Source organism: Xyrauchen texanus, chromosome 1 (genome assembly GCF_025860055.1).
Source record: "Xyrauchen texanus isolate HMW12.3.18 chromosome 1, RBS_HiC_50CHRs, whole genome shotgun sequence".
NCBI lineage: Eukaryota > Metazoa > Chordata > Actinopteri > Cypriniformes > Catostomidae > Xyrauchen > Xyrauchen texanus.
This window is the reverse complement of record NC_068276.1, coordinates 14,787,212-14,813,001: the sequence shown is the minus strand read 5'-3', so window position 1 is coordinate 14,813,001 and position 25,790 is coordinate 14,787,212. Positions and strand designations below refer to the sequence as shown.

The 25,790-nt window shown below is 41.3% G+C and overlaps 1 protein-coding gene across 1 annotated transcript in view; it reads right to left on the bottom strand.

The window, feature by feature from the left end:
- Positions 1–5,341: 5,341 nt before the first annotated feature.
- The window catches only part of LOC127621529 (metallophosphoesterase MPPED2-like), an 84,860-nt gene continuing 64,411 nt past the window's right edge, over positions 5,342–25,790 (bottom strand). The window contains exons 5-7 of the mRNA XM_052095217.1: positions 9,721–9,836; positions 8,387–8,500; positions 5,342–6,561 (exon numbers count right to left, since the gene is read on the bottom strand). Of these exons, the coding sequence (XP_051951177.1) occupies positions 6,443–6,561; positions 8,387–8,500; positions 9,721–9,836 (349 nt within the window). The 3' untranslated portion in view covers positions 5,342–6,442. The remainder of the gene's footprint in view (positions 6,562–8,386; positions 8,501–9,720; positions 9,837–25,790) is intronic.

Below are 25,790 nucleotides of genomic sequence, written 5' to 3'. Positions count from 1 at the left end.
TTCATTGAGTTTAATTGGAAAAAATGTTACAAAAGAGTTACATTTTATAATAGATTAGGAATCAAAATCGATAAACATTTTATTAGCTACAAATACGCTAAATAATTAACAGCCTCCTTCACGTACCCTAGTTATCTTCTGATCGGCCCAACTCTTTGCCGCCCGGGTGCCATCACACGTGCATCCTGCACGCTACACAGTGGATATTGTAATAATTAATAATAATTCCTTATAGTTATACTGCGCTTTTCTAGGCACTCAAAGCGCTCTACATCATAGTGGGGGAATCTACTCAACCACCATCATTGAGCAGCATGCACCTCGATAATGAGACAGCAGCCAGAGTGCACAGAACTCCCACCACACACCAGCTATTAGTGAAGAGGAGAGTACACTGATGTAGCTAATTTATATGCATAGGTGATTATTAGGATGCAATGATGGATAGAGGCAAATTTGTCCAGGAGATCAGAGTTACACCCCTATTCTTTACAAGCTGTGCCCTAGGACTTTCAATGACCACAGAGAATCAGGTCCTCAGTTTAACTTCTTATCCAAAAGATGGTGCCTTTATTACGGTGTAGTTTCCCCATCACTATTCTAGAGTATTAGGAACCACACAGACGGCAGGGTGAGCACCCCCTCCATAACAACTTTTCCAGCAGCAATATTGGTTTTCCACAGGAGGTCTCCGATCCAGGTACTGACTAAGCTCAACCCTGCTAAGTTTCGGTCGGTGGCCAGGCAAGAGCTGCAGGGTGATATGCTGCAGGCTAAGTATGTAATTTGTAATGTTTACCTTTTGTATTCTTGGCACTAATGTGCTAACACGCTATACATGGCCATAATATGTGCCAATTACACTCTGTTAATGCAATTTATGATTACACTGATACTGCTACAAAGGTGGGGGGATAAAAGTGTGTTATTGGGTAGAATACAAACAAAAGTATGATTAATGTCATCTCTTAATTTGGGCAGATGTGTAAATGGCTTTCTTACAAAAACATCTAGAGTTGCCATAAAAGTGCTGCAATCTTGCTGCAACTCATTATTTTTCCCCGGGCGGCAAAGAGTTGGGCCGATCAGAAGATAACTAGGGTACGTGAAGGAGGCTGTTAATTATTTAGCGTATTTGTAGCTAATAAAATTTCAATATTTTTCATTATATTAAGCTTCTTATTCCCTGAAAATGTTTGCCAGATGTTTGCAACTCTTCACCGGAATTGAAAATGAAGAGTTTGCCACAAAGCTCATTTGCATGTGGAAAATGAATGAGTGTCGAATTTGCTGCAAGTTTGCGGTAACTATAGAATTTTTTGTAAGGAAGCCATTGTCACTGACCAACGGCAGTAAGAAGTTGTTTAGCAACCGAAAAATTCGCCCTTGCAATAAGTTATGAACCACCGAAACAAACACAAAAATGTTCTTTTTTTATTTTGCAAATGTGGCAGGGCGTAGGGTGGGGCCGGGTCGTGATTCTGCACACCCTGCCCCATATCAGGCTAATCAAGCCTCAGAGTGGGATAAAGGCCGACTGGAAGCTGCAGTGCGAGAGAGAGATTTACGGACAGCTATCCGACACCTTTGTGTGTTTGTCTTTTTGTTTTGTATTAAATTATTTTTTATATCGTCAAGCCGGATCTCGCCTCCCTATTAATCCCTTAACAGACAGATTTTGTTCAAAATAATGACACACACATTCATTCTTCGAATTCATAGGAATTGTGCAGGGGCCTTAACACTTCCTCAGCTAATGTCTAGCTGGCATCCAAGAAAAACCAACCAGCTTGGTCAAGCTGAGAGACCAGCTACACCAGCCGGCTTGTTTTAGCTGTAATTTTCAGCAGTGTGGTAAAGTTGTATTTTTGTCTTTTCAATCTAATCTTTACTTTATATTCTGTCTAGCATTGCACACACACACACACACACACACACACACACACACACACACACACACACACACACACACACACACACACACACACACACACAAACATAATCTCTCAAGTGGTGATGGTGAGTAGCCTTTAGAGCTGCATGTCATCCATTACAGTGGCATGAAGGCTAAGTTGACAAATTTCCAATATTAATAGAAGCTGTTGGGGCATCGTAGGGTAATAGCAGTCCCTGTTATGGGCACCTTTTAATGCCTGGCCCCTGCTGCAGGACAAGGTAATTAATACACTCACACATGCTCCCAACACAATTTAGATTGACATACACATTTTCACATTAATTTGAGATGGTGGGGACAGAGAGAGAGAGAAAAGGGAGTTAAAGCTTCTGTGTGAGGAATAGGACATGAATATACAATATGTGTGTCAGTGTTAATGAAGCTACTTTGAAACTGTAGCTGTAGCAACAAGCTACATTATTTAAAGTAGTTAAATGTGTTGTTTAATTTTTTCAATGTACTGTAATTATACTTTATCCTGCCCCAGCTTTTTCCTTAACAACTGAGCTACTGACACACTAAAAAACATTACTTACGCTAGCAGTGTCACTACCTAGCTACTAGTAGCATAAATTGGCTAGCTATTTAGCTAGTCAACAAAGTTGACTTCTTTGACTTCTTAAATTAAATTTTGGTATGAAACTTAGTCATATCAAAGCAAACGTCTAGGTTACTATTGTAACCTCCATTCCCTGATGGAGGGAACGAGACGTTGTATCGAAGAAGCGACACAGCCTCGTGCATCTCTGAACTTAAGAAAAGGCCAATGATAAATTGGCAGACAGAATTTGCATGTCCTGCCCCCGGACATACGGGTATAAAGGGAAGGAAATGCATCTGTCCATTCAGGATTTTCGAAGAAACGACACTAGGGGTCCATATTTAATCACGCCATGCTTTGAACTGTGTACGTGCGCTGCTGACGCAGGTGTGGGCAGGCAGTTGCGTGCCAAGGCAACAGGCCGTGTCAGACTGCACGTACTCTTCCTCGCAAGTGGGCCGTACCGCGGATAATACACACAGGGAAATAAGTCCACACGGGGGCCCGACCTGTGGAGCACATATTCCAGTACAGAGTAGTTTGAGTACTCGTAGTGGGTCTTGTCGGGTAATTCCTCCGCTGAATTCGTGGACCAGAGTGCTAGGGAGGAGTCATCCAGGGAGCCGAGCAGGTTCATTACCTGGTCTCTGAAGGGAGTCGTAGGAACCTTGGGCACGTAGCCTGGTCGCGGTCTTAGGATGACGTGAGTGTCTGCGCTTCCTGCGGGGAACTCGACACTGGGGCTGAGAGCTGTGCCCGGGTTAAGGCGGAGCTGCACATTTCCTAAAAGCCGCAGGAGGACGCCCTTGGCGAGCAGGCAATAAACTCTTTTAAGAAAATATTCTCTTTATAAAAGCGCTGGGGCAAAGCTGCACTACCATGCAGAGAAGGAGACAGCCGCTGATATGCCCTGTAGATCCAACAGCATATGCTCTTTCTAGAGATGAAGTGAACAGTCTTGTGAATGCAGCTTGCTGATCACACAACCGGTCGGATCCGGAAAAAAAAATTCTGAATGGACAGATGCATTTCCCTCCCTTTATACCCGTATGTCTGGGGGCGGGACATGAAAATTCTGTCTGCCAATTTCTCATTGGCCTTTTCTCAAGTTCAGAGATGAGTGAGGCTCTCAAGAGAGACCTAGGGTCGCTTCTTCGACACAACGTTGAAGTGAGCGACAGACGGGGAACTTTAATTTTTTGCAGCTATATGGGGAAAGGTATTTTTTTCCTTTTCTAAGTGATATGACCTAAGATTTTTTTTCTGTCAGTTGATTAAACAGGGGCAAACATGTCATAGGCTTAAATTGAAGGAGTGACACAAGGACCAGAAGATCATAAAGACTTGGAGGTGCATCGTGATGGAGAGTTTTGCACAGGTTAAAAAAAGTTAAAATGTAGTTGTATATTAAATTATGTCTGTTAAAAGCAGATTTTGTTGGAGCTTTTGGAAATGTGCTTTGAGTTCATAACAGTGTCAGTGCCAGATCACAGGGTAATGCTAATATGATTATTGTGGATTATGCCAGCGAGCTGGTCTGGGGCTATATTTCATGCTCTCATTTGGGGAAAGTGTTAATTGGTTTGATGCCTTTGATGTGACTGCTGGTAAACTGGATGGGGGAGGCTGAATAAGCGTGTGCGGAGCAGAAGAAAGTGTATTCTCACATTCTCATTTTTTGGCCTTGGAGGGATTCAGATCAATGCATAATAATAATAAAAAGATTCTACTTTGACTCCAAGGCCAGAGCACTGCTGGTGTTCTTTCTCTTAAGAGTACTATTGGCTTACATGTATGTGTGTTGAACTCAAACTGGATTACAAAGAGGTTACTGCACATGTTGTGGACTTGCATTAACTGCCTGCCTTTCATAAGATGACTACATGGAGGAAGTGAAATATCTTTTGAAAAATGTTATTGATGGTTCTTATTAGTTGGAATAATGCTGAGTTCCTTTCAAAGTCTGATGTGTGATATTTCTAGTTATTGCCAAAATGTGTTCCATTGCCCATCAAACAGAAAATGATGCATAAAGAACTAAAATGACAGCACTCCTGTTAGCTTTGCAGGCGTTCGATTCTCAAACAAAGAAGTCTTTTGGCAACCACATTGTGAAGTATTCTGACCTCTCACAGTGATATCTGAAAAAGTAGGTGGACTATTCTTTAGATAAAATCTGCCTGTGCTTAATGAAATAAAATAAAAAAAACTGTCCCCAGTGGCCAAAGAGGTAAGTGTTGTTGGGCATATGGGCACTAGTAATGAGCTCCATTTTCTTATCAGAGACAACATATGTTAGGTAGTTTGGCTATGGCAACTACCTCTCGTTGTATATAAAATACATCCATATCCATATAAAAGTACATATTAATATCAGTTCCCACTTTCAAAATAATATTAGATGCCAGTATTTTCAAAGCTCTGTGTTTTTTTATTGTGGTGAGAATGAATGGAACATATTAATGATTGAGAGATGAATCTCAAAAGACTGTTGTATTTGATGCACACATTTCAATGTGATTTTTCTATAAAATAATATATGAAATTTTAACCAAGCACAAGTTGCTTCTAATCAGCAAATAATAATCTTAAAATATCAGCAATCATTTTTCTTTATCAAAATCAGCAAAGATTTCACAGCAAAAACACCTGTACATCAAATATGAAATGTGATAATGCAAGGTCTTCTACTTCCAGAAGAGCACAAATACTTCCACCAGGAGGCAGTAGAAATCTAGTACATTGCTTCCAACAAATATGATATACACTGTTTATTAGGGTTAAGACTTTACAAGTTGAATATGATGCAGCATGACCATAACTGAGACAAAATGAACAAAACATTGAGAAGTAAAAATCTTGCAATTTTATTTGCATATAAAGGCAGCTAAATATATCACAAAGAAACCTGAAGAAAAAAAAGTTAATGATCTAAACTTTTCCAGTAACAAGCCTGGAACTGTTAAAGAAAGAAAAGCTGATATTCATTTACAGTGGCAAGAGTTGAAACAATATTGGCAATGTTTTTTTGTATTTTTTTGTGCTAGCAAGACTGCATTTACACAGTGCAAAATCAGAAAAAAAGAAGAAATCTATCATATGCAAGATATTAAACGACAACTACACCTGGTTTAGACAGGTTTGAAGAAGAAAACAACCTTTTAGATTGTACGTTAAAATAATTTCAAGTTGAGTACTTGCTTATTTTATGAACTTAAAAGGAACATTTCATGAGAACAACAACAAAACAAAACAAAAATGAGCATGTGTGCTTTATGCAAATATAAATCATCACAATGACATTCTTCAAGAGGCTTAGAATGCACACAATTTTAGTTCGAGATTTTACAGCGTACACACATACATATAGATATACTCATATTTTAAGACATTTTCCAATTTCTTTGCAGAATGAGGCGCTCTAGAATATACACGGGTTAAAATTCATCCATGTCTTCCCTGCGCTTGTAAGAAAGAGTTCTTTGAAAACAAAAATCCCCTCCGTTTTGGATAAAAACAATAAATATGAGGCTTTCTCTTTGCAAGCAGAGTGAAGGGGCTTCAGTTGGGGAACTTAAAGCTAGTTTAAGGCATTTTTCCTGACAGCTAAAAGAAAGCTTAATTATCCAGGAGAAAAAAAAGAACATACAAATGAACAACGTCATCCCATACCAACATACTTCAAATATTGACCAAAAAGAGACGATTTTACAAATTCACAAAGCTTATTATCTTACAGATTTAATCAGATCTTTTCATAAGATTGCTCACCACTTCTAAACATAACACCCCAACCAATCCCCACCAACCCACCCGCCATCATAAACTTTCACTGAACTTTTTAGCCAAAGACTTGACAATTTTAAAAGAAACATTCAACTATTTTCAAAGGATTGTTAGAAACATTAAGAAAGAAATGGAGGATGGTGACGTTCAAAGGCTTCTCAAGAACTGGAGGGGTTTGGGAGGTCGAACACGATGGGAGGGTTGGTGGGCTGAAAGCTGACTGTACAGGTAGAGGCGTTGATGAACGTTGTGTACCCATCTGTCATAATGCCGTAACCTATAGGGGAAGAAAAGGGGAGGAGTCAACACTCTTATGTCATATGTCACTCTTATTTCATTTTTGGAGCACAACAAAAAAAACATAATTACACCACCTGTTTTGTTTAAGAGGTCATCAGTGACCTGACACACCCAGGCGAAGACATGGCCGTTCAAAAAGGTATGCGTAACAAAACTATCTACTTTTCATATATTCTACTTGTATTCTATGAGTAGTGTAACATGACAAAACACTACATTGCTTTTTGTCACACTGTATTGTGCACTCCACAATCCACTCCAATCCACTTATTGGTAGCTTTGGGAAGTCCATTTCATTTTAGTGAATTGGTTTGTTAGGACGATTCATGTAAATGAAGCAGTACAAATAAATAATTCCCCATTTCACATGAGTCTATGCATAGAAGTCATTGCGCCTATTTTTTTGAAGCAAAATATTTAGGTAATTGCAGCTGTTTATTTCTATGTTTACAACTCAGTTTATATAAAAGTAGGGATGATCCGATACATTACTTTTGAGAATGAGTACCGTTACTTTTTTTTTTTTAGTACTTGCCGATACCGAGTCGGAGAATTTCATCATCAAAATTGTGTCTAAATAAATAAATAAAAACTTTAGTCAAATGAAAAAACAACAATTAATTTTCAACATAATATTGTACTATTTTTTATCAAATGAAGTGCTTGTATACAGAACCTCACAGCACAATCCTAAACACAACATTGCCACAATGTCGAGTGAGTGACAGATAGGAAACTTCACCACTATACTACTCAATCACAGGCGAGAGAAATACGCCGTTTTTAGTCACATAGTGTGAAATTTGGTCATACATGCAAGTGATTTACTTGCATTATAGATGGTTGCCACATAGAGAAAAAGATTGATCTTGGGATTTATGTCGATATCGTTCAAACGAAATCAGCCATGCATCAGAAAATCTATATTTTTACCCAGCCATGTAGAGAGAGGTAAGGAAATGAGGAGAGATTAAGCCAGATTGGAACTTGCATCACCTGCATGAATATCATGGCTCAATGGGCTGGGCTGAGCGAACTGCTAAGCCACGGCTTCGACACGTAACAAAATCGAAACAATGTGTTCATTAAAGGAATGTTCCCGATTCGATACAAGTTAAGCTCAATCGACAGCATTTGTGGCCTAATGCTGATTACCACAAAATTTATTTCAAATCTTCCCTCCTTTTCTTTAAAAAAGCTAAAATCGAGGTTACAGTGAGACACAATGGAAGTTTAAAGACAGAAATGTGAAGCTTATAATTTTAAAAGCACTTACTTTAATCCTTCTGTTAAAACTAATGTGTTATTTGAGCTGTAAAGTTGTTTAAATTGTCATTTTAGGGTATTAGGGTTTGTTGAGAATACGTCGTCATGGCAACAAAGTCATAAAATTGTCTATAACTTTACACAGAAAAGGTTAGCAATTGATTTCATCACACTAAAGTCATGGTTACATGCATATTGTTTATGTCTTGTGGCTAAACTTTTGAAAAATTTAGTAATTTGAATTTTCAAAGATTGGCCCCCATTCACATCCATTGTACTGTAAGTGCCTCACTGTAACCCAGATGTTTGGCTTTATTAAGACTAACAAGTCAAAATTCATTTTTGTAGTGTCAATATTATGCCACAAATGCTGTCGATTGAGCTTAAATTGTATTGAACCCAGAACATTCCTTTAAATATGGATAATTCTGCAATTCTTCACACTTCAAGTGTACTAATTTGTATCATGTAATAGCTGCATATTACACAATATTCAAGAGCTAATGAGTATTTGTGGTCTTTATATGGTTATTTACCTTCATGTATTCCCCCGAACACGTGGAGTTTGGGTCGAACTCTCCTCTGTACTGTGTTTAACAGCTCAACACACCCAACTCTCTGTAGCTCCTTTGGTACCCAGTCCCTAATACCTGCAAACACACACACTTTCTGTTAATCATAGTTTTTAATCTAGGTTGAACAATAGCTCTCACTTTGTTACTCATGTCCAATCATTTGCAGTTCACCAAGTCTAAGCTGTATGGAGCTTTTCCTCAAATCAGCCACAACTTAAAAAAACAACGCAATCACTCAAAAACGCAATCACTCACTCTTTTTTTATTCAGTGGGGTTCAAAAGTCAGAGACCAATATTGGAAATGCGTTGGAAATTCCATATTTTTAAAATGTAATAATAATAATAATAAAAAGGGGGCCTGGGTGGCTCAGCGAGTATTGATGCTGACTACCACCCCTGCAGTTATGGGTTCGAATCCAGGGTGCGCTGAGTGCCAGGTCTCCTAAGCAACCAAATTGGCCTGGTTGCTAGGGAGGGTAGAGTCAAATGGGGTAACCTCCTTGTGGTTGCGATTAGAGGTTCTCGCTCTCAATGGGGTGCATGGTAAGATGTGAGTGGATCGCGGAGAGTAGCATGTGCCTCCACATACTTTGAGTCTCCGCGGTGTCATGCACAACGAGCCATGTGATAAGATGTGCAGATTGACGGTCTCAGAAGCAGAGGCAACTGATACTTGTCCTCCACCACCCGGATTGAGGTGAGTAACCACGCCGCCATGAGGACCTACTAAGTAGTGGGAATTGGGCATTTCAAATTGGGAGAAAAGGGGATAAAATAAATAAACAAACAATAATAATTCAAGTTCATTGTGAATTCTATTATCAGCTTAATAATTTAGCTGAAAAGTTGAATTGGAGTGTTCAGTGTTACCCCAGCATGATTTGATCCAAAGAGCATCTTGTGTGCTTCCATGGAAGAAAGGAAATCTGACCTATTGTCATTGTTACAGATTTAACATGGTCACAGATTTGGTTGCATCTGATAATTAAACCAAAAATAGTGCTACATTTTAAATATGCATCTTTTCCTTATTTTAAATGTTTCAAAATCTTAAACCATTCGGTTTTATTTCCACGTTTAAATTAGATGCTGAAGCCTAGATTTTCAATGTGATCTCAGACATTTGGACCCCCACTGTATATGCAAAAATGACACTTATTCATATATTCATAACTTCATATGACAGACTTCTTCACAAGCTTATCAACAGGCTATATACAAACGCTATTTAATGTATTCATAAGTATTTGAATAATTGGATGGAAGTCCATTTGGAATGGTTAATTGAACTCACCGAGGGGTGGCCCATGGGTCATGAGAATATCAACGCCCTCTGGAATGAGGTTCCACTTATCAAGCAGGGACTGTCCCCTGGGCAGGTTAAAACCCCAGCCATTAAACCATGGTGTCCTGAGGGGAGACAGAAAAAAACATTAATAGGCACGCAACTAAGCGAGCACCCATCCACATGGCCAGTTAGAGAAGTTCACGCCCCTTTTAAAATGACAGCAGACGGCAGATGTGGAGAAACAATCTCAACCTGTCAAAGTGATCTTCTTCCCCCTCGTCCTTCCCTAGAGGAAGCTCCAGAGTGTGAAATGAGCAGGGCATCACTGAAGGCTGCCATGATAAATGCAAATGCTAAAGGAGATGCAGCCCTCTGAGAGAACAAATAGCCTCTCTTATGACTTCTGTGGATTGATAGCTCAAATAAAGCCTCAGGGTTAATGTTGGTATGATGCCCAAATGAAATAATGTGAAAAATGAGCTTGAGCTTTTTGGTGGGGATGTGTGTGTTTTCATTTATCTCTGTATGTGTGTCAAACTGAAGGTCTGATAGTGATGATAAATTGAGGGTCCATTTGTCCCAGGTCTGGTGAAAAACACTAATGCCTGTATGTGGAAATCACCAGAAAAGGAAGTCTGCAATCTTTACAGAAAATGACAGTCAATGCATGACATGTTTTGTGATTAAAAGCTTTTAAAGCCCAGTAGTACTGTACATGCATGAAATGCAAGTTAAAGGAGTAATACCATGCCTTTTTTATTATTTTAATATGTTCCTTGAGGTTCACTTATAATATTGGTAATGTTTTATGCAAAATAAAATCAAATATTTGTAAAACATGATCATTTTCCACCATCATTTTGACCTTCTGGCAGAAACAGGACAAAATCGGTTTTGGTGCTGCTTCTCCTTTAAGACTTGACAGTAAACGCCCACTGTTCTGATTGGCTCTCTGCTCTTGACTGACCTCCTCTCTCCTTGCCATCCCACTACTGGGCTGGGCTACGGATGTGAGAAGGTAAAAGGTAGGCACTGATGTTTTGCTGTGGAGGCGTTCAGATGCAAATGTCTACCACAGTGTGACATCACAATGTGTCGGAAGTAGATAACGAGGTGTTTTGGCAGCTTGGTTTCAATAAATGCTCTTTTTGCAGTGAGGAGGAAGATTTGAGTTCTGAAACTTACAGTTTCTTAACTTATAGTACAATGACCTCATAAGGCCGATTTATACTTCTGCGTCGAACCTACGGCGTAGGCTAGGCAAGTAAAGGCCCGCAGAATAAAGCCTTGAGTTTATAAGCTTTAAACAGATATCTTTTGTTACGTTTCGCTTGTAACTTTAAGAAACGCAAACAGAATAAAAGAAAACAGCACATGCTCCCGATTGAAATGTAATGGTCCCCAGTCCAAATGCAATAAACATGGATAAAATGCAACGCAACCTCAGATATCCATGTTATCATCCTGGGGGGTCGTCTCTGGTTAAAGTGGACCAATCACAGCTGTTGTGACCTGTAACACGCAGTTATTATATTATTATTTAATAGGAGCACGTCAGGCTACAGCGCAGGCTACGCCGTAACCACCTTAGCTATGAGTTGGTCTCATGCAGAAGTATAAAGCGACCTTTATATGTTAAAAGATCAAGGTCAATTTGACTCCTTATATCATGACCCCTTTAAAGGAACAGTATCGTAAATGTAATCCATGTGACACTATATATTCCGAGTCTTCTGAATCCATAAGTAGCTAAGCTCACAAATCTCAATCGCCATCCCGCATATTAAAACTGATCAATGACATTAAATCTGGCTTGATGCATTGAGACCCCATTTCTTAATCTGAACACAACTGCACATGATATTTTAGAGTTTTTGTGGAGGGTAAGATTATTAGTGACTAACAGTGAATAAAAAAATGGATCTGTTCTTCACAGACAGCTATCATTGATTGAGTTTGAATAAGAATTCCAAGAGTTGGAATATACAAGTGATATTAACTATTTTTATGATGCTTTTATGGTGTTTTTTGAGCTTGACAGACATGGCTCTGGTTCACATGAATTGCCATTATATAGAGAAGAGCCATATAGAGCATTTGGAAGGAAAATAATGTAAATAATAATATATAATAACAAAATGTAAATTTTTGGGTGAATTATTCCTTTAATAAATGCGCTATCCCACATTAATTCAGGTTAACACTGATTTAGAGAGGGAGAGAGAGACAGAAAGGTTCTGGGTGCTATTTTTGACTCCCTTTGCTGCTGCGATTGTGTATTGAATTTGACCAGGGGGGAAATCTGAGCTCAGAAACGTCAATAGAGTTTGATACAGTGATGGACTGCTTCAGCGACAGCGACGAATGACTATCGAACGGCAGCCGGGCAGAGGTGAGTCCAGACAGAGTATAAACGTTTCCTGCAGTCATTCAATTCTCGTTCAGTAAAAAAAGAAAAAAGAAGTGGGAAAGGAACTTTGCAGTCTTAAGGTGTTGTTTCTTTAACAAGGAACTGAACTCTGCAGTGAGGTGAACAGATGATTTATAATTAATTGTCAAAAAATGTGTAGCAAAATGAGTATGTTAAGCTGACAAGGCTGTATTGGGTTACATCCTTGTGGTGAGGATAAGCAGGAATATGTCTAGGGGGAAGTACAACTCTTAAACAGCTCTGACTTGACATAACTCATAGCAAACCAGGCCATTCTGCGTTGCAGCAGCAATTTGTCACAGACACTGTGCAAAATGGAGCTTTCTTAAAAAATAAAATCCTGCAATATTGTCTTTTAAAAACGAGAAAAGGACAAGCCACAAGAACAGTCCGAGTGAAATGAAATACAAATCTAAAGTATATCCAAAGTATTACCTGAGCATGTTTCAAATAATCTTCTCAAATTAATATATTGTCTAGAAAACATAATGATCAATCATGCTGTATTGTACGTGGCTGGAATGTTGAGGAATGTACATTGGGAGATCATTGCACAATGGCCCCATTGTTAGTGTCTGTGAATGAAATACACCTCCTATGCGAGAGCATTTGTTAACCTCCATAAAGATTAATGACATCCTAGTCATATGAGGGAAAGCTTGTTGCCTCTATGGACCCATGCACACAGGTCTTCTTATACTGTACAGATGTATGAGTATGTGTGCTTGTGTGTGATTTGAGGGAGGACGGAATGTGGTCCGGTAACACCGACGCACAAGATAAGATAGTACTCTAACTGGCCCACCATCTGGACAATGTAGAAACTCAAAGAAACTCATGGGCAGTTTTTAAAGGATCAAGACAGAGCTAAGGTGTAACATGTTGGCTTAGAGTTGCTTTGACCCCAACTACAGAAAGCACTTGAAAACATGAGCAAATCTGAGGTTCATGACAGATTCAGAAGCAACTGCCAAAGTTTGAAACTTTCTTTGATATAAACATGACACTTAATTCCCCTCAAGGATAAGGAAATATAATTTAATGACATTTCCTAAAAGCAAATGCAGCTAACATCATACAATCACAGTGTGCAACCTTAAAGATCTATTTCAGCTTGATTTAACTCTTAGAAATGTGTTTTATTGGTATAACCTAATGTATTCAGGTTGATTCATTCATATTAAATAGTATTTGATTTGAATAACCACACTAAGCACATTTTGTACATTACCTGACAAAACATTTTTTACAGTGTAGAAATACCACTCAGTTCAGACTTGCAACACCATCCCATTAAGCTACACGCACACCAGCATCACTTCCTCCACAAAGAAGCTGTACCTTCTTAACACCTCATGAGGTCACTTCCTGCACCCTCCTTACTCTTCAACACTACACTTCTCATTGGCAATTGAAAACCACATTCACTAACAGGTGCGAGCCTTGAATTGCCCTGATTATACAACAGCTTACAGTAGCATCTGGAAAACTGTCTATATGCATGAATAACCAAAGTCAATCCCTTATTTTATTCTCGCAATAGCTGTGAGTAGCATCTGTAACCATAGTCACTGTCTAAAGTACATATCAAATGTGGCAACTTTTATAACAACTGAAAGTCACATCTCAATTTCATAAAAAATCAAATGGAGGCACGAGTCCATCTGTTACACATCAATTAACTAACAGAGACTTCGAGAGTAGAGTACAGAGTATTACTTGGGTCGTGCCCACACCGCGAAGAGCACCTCTGGTGGAAGACAGACAGTGACTGGATCTAAAAGAGTGTGTATGATGTGAAAAATAACTAGTTGTCGAGCGTGGTTCCATTCACACAGCAAATGTTTTCTGAAAATAATTAGGGTATCAGTTTGCTTTTTGAATGCGGTTGTCAGTCCTGTTTATAACCTAACAATGCAATTTTTATGCAATATATTTAAATGTATACATATTTTTATATTTTAGCGTGAAATGAGACCTGGACATGAGATTCTATGCAATCCACATTGAGTAATATAACGCTGTCCAATCTGTCCCCCTCCTACGTACAGTTCTCTGTTCATGTGTGTGAAGATTACGGAGTATTACTAGCTCCAGCTGTCAGACAACAGGACATTACACACTGAGCAATGCAAAGGTCAGAGGCCCGCCAATGTAAGTCAAAACAAACCAAGAGCGAGAGGGTGGGAGATAACATTAAACTCTCAACACAGACTGCTCATCTGAACCACGCTGCAGCAAGAGAGAGCAAATCACAATGTTCCTGATTGTTTACTTCCTCCACCATTACAAAGGAAAGTCCACAGAGCTTATAAACACAAACAGTCCACCCACACTCAGCGTGAGCTCTGACCTTGAACCGGTTACGCTATTAAAAACTCCATGTTGGTTTGAGGTCTGACCCTGTCATGCACTGAGCTACGGCACTATTTAAACTCTGTATGCCACCAGCACGGGAAAGAGATGTGTGTTTTGTCAACGGAAAGTGGTGAACTCTTATTTCTCTGTGCTTCAATGAACTTCAGGCATAATATTTGGACTCTTGTGTACAAGAGCATGCAGAAACACAAGCTCGTGTTGTAGATTACAGCTCATTATGAAAGGCTAGAGTTCAAGCTAGGGGTGAAATTATCTTTCCTCCTGGTATGATGATGCAGATAATCTGATATTATTCAAAGAATCTGAGTTCAAGAAGCCTGGAAGTGAATGGGATGCGTGTATTCACACGATACATGCTGGTTAGCATGCCTTTTGTTTGGCCGTGTGGAGGACTAAGAGGTGAAACTGAAAAGACATACATCTGAGGCACCATTACCCTGCTTTAGAAAGATGATGAACAATAGAAGAGTATACAGAGGGGACTAATGGTAGCATTGGAGAGCTAGAAAAAGAACGATGTGTGAGAAAGAGATAATAAGATGAACAACTAATGAGCGAGAAAAATAAAGGAAGGAGGAAGTAAGAAAAGACAGAAAGGAAGGTACAGTAGACAGGAGAAAGGAAGGATGAGGAAAGGAGGGAAGTCTAGGAAAAGAAAGGAAGAGAGAAGGAAAAATGAAAAGAAGAAAGGAAGAAGGAAAGAAAGAGTTAAAGTAATGATGGCCAGCAAGAAGAAATAGGAAATAATAAGCAAAGAAGAGTGTATGTTAGGAAGAGGAATAGAAAGAGAGGAAGGATGTAAGGTAGGGAGGGAGGAAAAGAAAAGAAGGACAGAAGGAAGGAAGAGGAACAGAGAAAAGACTTACAGAAGGAAGAGAGAAAAGGAAAAATGACTAAAAGGAAGAAAATGAAAGAGGAAAAGACAAAGGAAGGAATGGAAGAAGGAAGAAAACAGAAGGAGGGGATGAAGAGGAAACAAGAGGGAATTATGAAAATGGAAAAAGTAAAGGAAGGGAGGAAGAGGTAAAGGACAAAAGGAACGAAGGGGAAAATAAAAAAGGAAGTGTGGAAGAGAAAACAAAAGGAAGGACAATGGAAGGAAGGATGGAAGGAAGAAAGGAAAGAAACAAAAATGGAAAGAAGAAAGGAAGAGGAAAGGAAAGAGGTAAAGAAAGGATGGCCAGGAGGGAGGAAAGATGGATGGAATGGGAAGAAAGCAAGAAAGAGTAAAAGTAAGGAAGCAAGTAAGAGGAAAAGAAAAAGGGGGAATTAAGGTAGGAAATGAAAAGGGAAGGGAGAATAGTAGGGAGAGTAATATTAAAAAGATTATAAACTAGAGGCAGAGGTAGAAAAATAAGAGAGGCAAAGTGAAAGACAGGCCATCATGAGACAGTGATACAGCACAGAGCGGCATGATCAACTCCCTGGAGAGAATACAGTGACCGCTCTATTCATCTGCACCCTCACCTCACTGTCACAGCAACACAGAGGTCACCTAAAGAGGAACCTAATTTATAAGCCTGTCAAAAGCAATGAGAGGTTGGATGTTAATAGGGGTTTTATTTGTCCCAAGAGGGGCAGCCCCAACAGCCAAAGGACAGTATTTTTATCTATCCCAACACATTTAATGCCCTGTTTCAAAGTGCTCATCTCCAGTTTATAAAGTACCTTGAGTCCCTGCTGCATTAGTAACCAATGCATCGACCTTTGATAAATGACCCCTCTGTCCAAGGCCATTCTCAGGTTAACATAGGGGAGGAGACAGGGGACGGTAAAAGGGGGTTTGTCCCTGTTTGGGATGAAGCTGTGACACTGATAATGACCTGTTCCAGATTATAACGGATGGAGGCAGGCAGAGGGCAAGGAAGAGACTGTGTTTATGGGGGTCCTGGAAGACAATGAGGGTGGAGAAAGATAGAAGCTTAACCATGGGGCAGAGAGGTGATGTCCTCAGGGAAAGAGCAGGCCAGGTAACAGAATTTTATTTTAGAAAACAGGGATGTTCAACGGCATCCTCAAAACTAAAAAACGACTCGCTGGTCGATGAAAGTTGAAGAAGTCAACTGGTGGTGGTGGCCTAGTGGGCAAAAGCACATAACTGTGAATCAGGTTCGATCACCACGGCCACCACCATTGTGTCCTTGAGCAAGACACTTAACTCCAGGTTGCTCTGGGGGTATTGTCCCTGTAATAAGTGCACTGTAAGTCGCTTTGGATAAAAGCGTCTGCCAAATGCATAAATGTAAATGTAAGTCACAAAAATTAGGTATTTTTGTAAACTCTGAGTTATGTTTAGTAAGACAGTACACATGTACATCAGTAGATTCTGAGAGTTCCAATAGATCCAATCACAGCGCTGCCTCATGCATAAGCTCACATTACAGTGGAGAATTCAAACTTATGGATGTAGCAGCTGTTCCAGGAAGGCGCAAAACTTCAACAGCACTCACGGAAAAGACATGAGAGTGGACTTTTACACTAAACACCGTGATGAGATTGAAATCACTGGTCAGAATGGACCACAGTCTATAAACGGACTGGCACGAGACGTTTCTTGGCTGCAGATCTGCAACTCATGCTCCAAACATGCCATTTATGCTGGAGGCTGTTAGACAGATTGCTGATTCCATCTCTTATTCTCCGGGTACCAGATCATGGACAGGATAAGATCTAAATCAGTCATCAGAATAGAGCACACTCTATAACCACACCGAAGTTAGCATGTTTGTTGGCCGGCCGCTGTCACGCTCAAACATGAAGCAGCTGTGTAATTGCAAGGAAAGAATGTCAGTGTTCTGCCATGGCCAGCGAAGAGCTCGGATCTCAATCCCATTGAGCACGTCTGGGACCTGTTGGATGAGGGCTAGGGCCGTTCCCGACGGCCCTAGCCCTCTAAAGAACTCTAAACAAGACAACAAGACAATAAACTAAAACCAATGACAAACTAGAACTGAAGACAAAGTAATCAAACAATGAACCAATGTACATGCAGGGAAACAGGAAGATCACATGACAAGGAAACAGGAACAAAACATGACATGAACTTTTCAAAATAAGAGACATGAAAAACAGGAACCAACAGAATAAACATAACACTATTATTTATTTATACTTTAAAAAGTTGAAAAATGCACTGTAACAAGAGTAGTTGTAATTCGTTACTTTCCACCTCTGCTCGCGTGCGAGTGATTATTAAATTATACCAAATTATTTATTATTATTTATTTGATTATACAAAAAAAAAGTCAGTGACTGAAAAACTCCATGTTTCATGTGTCTCACCTGAAGCCGCTCACCCTTCCTCCTCCATTTCTCAGACAGAATGTGTGCAGCGTACATATAACGTGAATAGAATGAGGTGCACATTTCTTGCCATGTGGCTGTGATAGAAACGTTAATTCAAAATGTGTATTGTTTGTCAAATTTCTACAGGTTTATCAGATCTACAGGTATATATTATCCACCCCTAATTCCCACTATTTTCAATGGTGATGCTTGTTAGATAATCATTTTTGTAATACTTTATTTTTTCAACTGTAAAATCACTGTTATTTTTAATTGTATAAAATACTTTAATACACTGTTTTTTTATTTTAATCAGCAAAAATGTAATTACAGTACTGGAGGCTATTCTGTTTAGATGGCACTCATATTCCATTGCGCCATCTTGTCGCGCATCTGATCATTAAAAGGATTACATGGGTGGGTTGGACAATTGTTAAGAAAATAATAGGTTCAGTTTGTATTTTATATATGTGTCTGTCTGGCTCTTATGGCCTACTGGGAGGATCTGTCTTTTGGGAGAAAATCTTACAAGTTCCCAAACTCAGGTCATTATGAATGGAGCTTTGTGTGAGTGCATGAGCAGGTGTCAGCAGCAATATACTGTATGTTATTAAATGTGTATGTGTGTGTGTTTCATTGAGGAGAATTCTTACTCCCACCACCATAACAGCTCTTGTATTACCAGCCAAGAGCACTCACATTGGTCATGGACAGTTCTGTTTTATCCATCCATGCTAAGAAAGTGTCTACTATGAATATAAATGTAAATCTGTGAATATATAAGTGAACAGCAAAGAAGTCAGGTCTGTTGGTTTTTTGACTGTTTACAACTTGTATTCATTTCCAACTCTGGTGATCTGATCTACAATGGTCGCACAGACCGACACCTGGTTTTAACGTGTCTCATATGCAGTAAGTAGTATACTGTATGTCACTATATGTTGAACTACACTATATGTATATATATATTTGTTTTTATTCCATTTGGTGATGCAGAAATTGCACACTTAAGCTTTAATAACAGGTGTAAATGTGTAAAACATGTTTTCCATGTCATGAAACTGTTTTAACATTTTGGACACTGTGTAACAAAATGAAAAATGCTGAAAGGGGTATGGGAATGTGAACGCAAAGAGTGCTGCACAGGAACGGAGAAAAAACAAAACAAGAGAAAACACACACGCATTTTTTGACTCACAAAATACTGGTTGCAGCTTTCCGGAAGGGGTGAAAGAAAAATACTGAATCAGGCCTGACCCAACTGTAGTCTCCACTGAAAAAATATGGCTCATTAAAACACATCTGACACACACACACACACACACACACACACACACACACACACACACACACACACACACACACACACACACACGTCCCCCCCAGAGAGTCTCTCCTGCAGCGCGCCATGAAGGATTAAAGCAGGCATCAAAGGGCACGGTGCACCAGTGAAATATTCAGCACTCTCGGCGGGAACGGTGTGCTCCGGTGCATTGTGTCTCGCAAGTCAAATCGGAGGGATTCTGTACCTGAGTAGACAGGTTTACTCACTCGACCCTCCACAGCTGAACCTGATGTGTAACAGTGGTTGTGTGAAGAGTTTGTCTGGGCTGCGCTTTTATAATAACTAGTGCTGTTTAGTTATACTTTAAGATTTGGTATGCAGCGGCGAAGGACTTCAAATAAATTCATACTCTTGTCTCTAGCTGTCGCTCACGTGCAGTGGTACTGCACTGCTACTGAAGAAATAATTCAATTGAGTACAAGTAGAAGTACTAAGAAATATTTGGACTCAAGTAAGAGTAAATAAGTAGTTTGCTGAAAAACTACTACTCAAGTAATTATGTTACAAGTTACTTTATGAAAATGATATTATAAACTCAGCAAAAAAAGAAACATCCCTTTTTCAGGACACTGTATTTTAAAGATAATTTTGTCAAAATCCAAATAACTTTACAGATCATTATTGTAAAGGGCTTAAACAATGTTTTCCATGCTTGTTCAATGAACCATAAACAATTAATGAATATGCACCTGTGGAACGGTCATTAAGACACTAACGGCTAACAGACGCAATCAAGGTCACAGTTATAAAAACTTAGGACACTAAAGAGATCTTTCTACTGACTCTGAAAAACCCCAAAAGAAAGATGCCCAGGGTCCCTGCTCATCTGAGTGAATGTGCCTTAAGCATGCTGCAAGGAGGCATGAGTACTGCAGATGTGGCCAGGGCAATAAATTGCAATGTCCGTACTGTGAGATTACTAAAACAGCGCAAGGAGACAGGAAGGACAGATGATCATCCTGACAGTGGCAGACCACATGTAAAAACACCTGCACAGGATCGGTACATCCAAAAATCACACCTGTGGGACAGATACAGGATGGCAACAACAACAACCCGAGTTACACCAGGAATGCATCAGTGCTCAGACTGTCCGCAATAGGCTGAGAGAGGCTGGACTGAGGGCTTGAAGAGCTGTTGTAAGGCAGGTCCTTACCAGACTTTACCGGCAACAATGTTGCCTATGGGCACAAACCCACCTTTGCTGGACCAGACAGGACTGGCAAAAAGAGCTCTTCACTGATGGGTCACGGTTTTGTCTCATCAGGGGTGATGGTTAGACTTGCGTTTATCATCAAAGGAATGAGCGTTACACCGAGGCTTGTACTCTGGCTTGTACCTCGATTTGGAGGTGGAGGGTCCGTCATTGTCTGGGGTGGTGTGTCACAGCATCATCGGACTGAACTTGTTGTCATTGCAGGCAATCTCATTGCTCCACGTTACAGGGAAGACATCCTCCTCCCTCATGTGGTACCCTTCCTGCAGCCTCAGCCTGACATTACTCTCCAGCATGACAATGCCACCAGCCATACTACTGTGTGATTTCCTGCAGGGAAAGAATGTCAGTGTTTTGCCATGGCCAGCGAAGAGCTCAGATCTCAATCCCATTGAGCACGTCTGGGCAACACATTACACATTCTCACCCCGACTCGTCACATACGGATGCTTCGGGCAGTTTCGTCACATATTGACGCGCCGGGTATACCTTTGGCGTCATTTTTCGGCGCGCAGGGTAGTCCGATAGACTTCTATGTATCTCCGAACCGGAGCGTGTAGCGTTGAAATGTCACGTCTCGGGTAAGCTCACGCCGCGAATGGGTGGAGAGTCGAGACCGCGATAAATAACAATCAAAAGGAATAGGCTACAATGGCCCTCCAACTGTTTTTTGATGTTTAAAACCCCGGACACGTCGTAAAATGACGCCGTTCTACATATCTCCGAACCGGAGCGTGTAGCGGTGAAATGTCACGTCTCGGGGAAGCTCACGCCGTGAATGGGTCGAGAGTCGAGACCGTAATCAATAAAAATAAAAAGGAATAGGCTACAATGGCCCTCCAACTGGTTTTTTATGTTTCAAAACCGGACGCGTCATAAAATGATGCCAAAGGTACACCCGGCGCGTCAATAAGCGACGCCAAGGGGTCCTGCCCTAGCGTCCGTATGTGACAAGTTGGGGTGTGAGAATGTGTTGGTCTGGGACCTGTTGGATGAGGGCTAGGGCCGTTCCCCCCAGAAATGTCCGGGAACTTGCAAGAATGGGGTAATATCTTACAGCAAGAACTGGCAAATCTGGTGGAGTCCATGAGGAAGAGATGCACTGCAGTAACTGACTGTTACTTCCCTTTGTTCTGAGACAGATAATTCAATTTCTATCGGAAAGACACGCAGGCTTGAGTGAAGTTTGAGATGCCATTTATTTGATAGATGTAAAACGGGAGGTAATGTCTCTCTCTTTGGCGTATGCCCCGTCCGGCAGTCCGAGGGAGTTGTACCCGGAACCGTCATGTCCTGCGGGAGATAGGAGGCAGGGGCAAGGAGCCTACCCCCCTGCGGGACAGGGCTCAACTGGTGGTGGTGGGGAGGTGGAGGTTGCAGTGTTAGCACACCGAAGCAGCAATGTGATAGATTGTGAGCGGACTTATAAAGCAATGGCTTACGTGCGATTGGCTAGGAGTTACCCAGCTAATGATGTGATGATGTACACCTGCTGGTCTTCCCACTAGAACTACGCTCCACTTCCATTTCTATTAGTCACATGTCAGTGAAACTTGTTCAGTTTATGTCTTAGTTGTTTCATGTTATTTTCTTGAAAGAAACTTCCTTTCATCAAGGATGCATAAAATTCTAATTTCTCCTGAAATTCTATATTTTCCTAAAGTCTATTGTTTTAGAGAGATGAAGGCTATTCCAATCATTACTGTTTTGAAAAAAAGAATCTCTAAACAGGGTAGAGAGGGAAGTGGACAGCCAGATGCACAACAAAAAGACAAGTTAATCACAGTCTCTAGTTTGAGAAACAGACTCCTCACAGGTCCTAAATTAACAGCTTCTAAATACCAAAGACCTGCATTGCTGCAAGAAGATTCTTGAACAAACAGAAATTTTTAAGAATACAACATTTATTTAAATAGAAATATCCATTTGTAACATTCTAAATGTCTCCAAATCGTCTCTAAACTACATAATGTGCATTGTGGCTAAAACACATTCCTATTTCAGGTTTACTCTCATTCACGTATTTATTCTAATTCAAGTATTTCGGCTATTAATTTAACATACTGTACAAAATTAATATAATGCAATATCTTAGGCTATGTTCAGACTGAAGGCAAATCAGATTTTTTCTCAAATCAGACCTTTTCAGGCAGACTGTCCGCACTATTAATTGCAAGTGATCAAATCAGACATAACCAACCTATCTGCATGGGAAATACAAGAAGCCCTAACTATAACAGTGAACATGAACATGAACATGAACATGAACTTGACACGTAAACTAAACTAGACAAAAACTTTAAACTTGACTATGAACTTGACATGACTTGAACTCTGTTACACAAACTAACATCAATACTAGACCAGAGACAATGGCAAACATGAGGGCTTAAATACATGGACATGCAAACAGAACTCTAAACAAGATAACAAGACAATAAACTAAAACCAATGACAAACTAGAACAGAAGACAAAGTAATCAAACAATGAACCAATAAAAACAAGACACATGTACATGGAGGGAAACAGGAAGATCACATGACAAGGAAACAGGAACAAAACGTGACATGAACTTTTCAAAATAAGAGACATGAAAAACAGGAACCAAAAGAATAAACATAACACTATTATTTATTTATACTTTAAAAAGTTGAAAAATGCACTGTAACAAGAGTAGTTGTAATTCGTTGCTTGTGAGTGAGTGATTATTAAATGATACCAAATTATTTATTATTATTTATTTGATTATACAAAAAAAAAGTCAGTGACTGAAAAACTTGTTTCATGTGTCTCACCTGAAGCCGTTCACCCTTCCTCCTCCATTTCTCAGACAGAATGTGTGCAGCGTACATATAACGTGAATAGATTGAGGTGCACATTTCTTGCCATGTGGCTGTGATAGAAACGTTAATTCAAAATGTGTATCGTTTGTCAAATTTCTACAGGTTTATCAGTTCCCTTCCGAGGGAACTCGCACTGCGTCGTTGAAAACGACTCTTTGGGGAACGCTCCTTAGCGTGCGCCTCTGAAGTATGAATGAAACTATTCCAATCTTGATTGGTGTTGCGTCATGACGTAACATGTGACGGCATAACCGGATGCATAAAAGTGACGCCGGCGCACACACACACATTAGCTTTCGCTTTTCAGCAAGCGCTCTATGTATATTGTTTGTCTTATTGGTGTTGTTTGTCCTATTTAAAAGAATTATGGCCACCGAACAGTTCAAGAAGTGCGTGCACCCCTGCCCTCGTTATATTACGGGTAGGGACACGCACGATTTGTGTGTGAACTGTTTGGGAGCGCAGCACGCACAGGCAGCTCTCGAGGGATCTGCCTGTGAAAGCTGTGAAGCACTACCCCTGAGAGTGCTGCGCTCCCGGTTGGCGTGCTTTGATGAGCACGGTCAGGCTCGCGTTCCCCATGGTTCTGGTCCCGCGTCTGTTGAGTCAGCGCGGCGATTGAGATCGTGGGGTTCGCAGCGGGATCTTGCAGATGAGAATGAGACTGCTCCGGCACTTTCTCATTCTTCGTTTGAGGATCCCGAGCCTACTGTGAGTGGTGCAGAAGCCCGCGTCGCGGCTTCTTCTGCCCACGATCAGGTCCCAATGCTCGAGCTCTCTGCTTCCGAGGAAGTGGAAATGCTCAGCATTGATGTGGACGACCGTGAGCCAAGCATGCCGGGTTTCGGCCAGGCTTATGAGGAGCTGGTTCAGGTTGTGACGCGTGCTGTGGCCAGACTTAACATTAGCTGGCCACAAAATGAGCAGGGAACGCACGTCGGAAGCAAATTAGACGAGCGTTTCCTGCAGCACACGTCACAACCCCAGCGCCGGGGTTTGCTGTTTTTTCCCGATCTCCACAAAGAGATCTCGAGATCGTGGGATAAACCACATTCGTCCCGTGTCTCCACCCCCAGTGTGTTCGATTACAGCTATGTTTTAGGGGCACGGGATATGGGCTATGGGAAGATGCCTGGTGTGGAGGAGGCTTTAGCCGGTTACCTCTCTCCTGAGTCGGCATCTTCCCTTAAAACCCCGGCGCTGCCTAGTAAGCCCTGCAGAGATACATCTGCATTAATAAGCAGGGCTTACATGGCGGCAGGTCGGGCTGGTTCATGCCTGCACTCAATGGCGATTTTGCAGGCGTACCAGGCCGATCTCCTGAAAGATTTAGACGAGGGGGAGGGGCCAACTCCCAAAGATATCGCGGAGTTGCGCAGAGCCGCAGATCTGTCTCTCCGGGCCACTAAAGAGACGGCCAGCGCTATTGGCCGCTCTATGGCAGCTATGGTGACCACGGAGAGGCATCTGTGGCTAAATTTGTCGGGAATAAAAGAAAAAGACAGAGCTTTTTTGCTTGATGCCCCGCTCTCGCCCTCTGGCCTGTTCGGCGACGCAGTTACATCGGTCGTCGACAGGTTTCAGGAGGCGAGGAAACAATCTGCGGCGTTCAAGCAGTTTCTCCCCCGTAAATCCAAGTCTAAATCAAGTAGGGTTGGGCAAACAGATCAGCCCCAGCCTTCAGTCAGCTCCTCGCACCGCGCAGAGCAAAAGGAGAGCGTTTCCTCTAGAGCCCCTCCTCCAGGAGCTTGGCAACAGAGGAAACGCTCCCAGCGGAAGCCCTCCAGCCAGGGGGCCGACCTGAGGGACGTCCTTAAGGCTAGGAGGGCTTCGGGGAAGAGGTCCTAACCGGGGTGGTAGAACCTCGGAGGGCTGCCCCCCCCCCCCCGCTGCAGAGCTGTTCTCGCAGCGGAGCCCTCAGGAAATCGGTGCCGGTTTCCCGCCGTCTCTGACGCTTCGGGCCACACCAATTTCCAGCGAACGCACACCGTGCCGTTCGCGTCAAAAGATAAAAAACACACATCAATTGTGGTCACAAGAACTGTATCGACCAAATCCTGCCGGTATCCCGCTTCAGGAGGTCGAGAACAGTGCGCGAAAAACACCCGAGGCCAGCCTCGAGAGGCTGGTTCCCTTAGTAGATTTTGTAGAGGCATGGAATCATCTTCCCAACATATCTGCATGGGTCCTGCATATAATAAAATCAGGGTACAGACTGCAGTTCGGGCACCGCCCCCCCAAATTCTCTGGGGTGGTGCAGACTACAGTGGTTCCGGGGCAGGCTCAGATGATGGAACAAGAAGTGCAATCTCTGCTACTGAAGGAGGCCATAGAACGTGTTCCTCATTCAGACAGGGAGTCCGGTTTTTACAGCCGGTACTTTATAGTTCCAAAAAAAGGATGGGGGGTTGAGGCCGATTTTAGATCTCAGAGTTTTGAACCGGTCTCTGAGGAGGTTCAGGTTCAAAATGCTTACTATTCCTGTCATCGTGAGTCAGATCAGATCCGAGGACTGGTTTGTCACGATAGATCTAAAAGACGCCTATTTTCATGTATCCATCCTTCCATGCCACAGG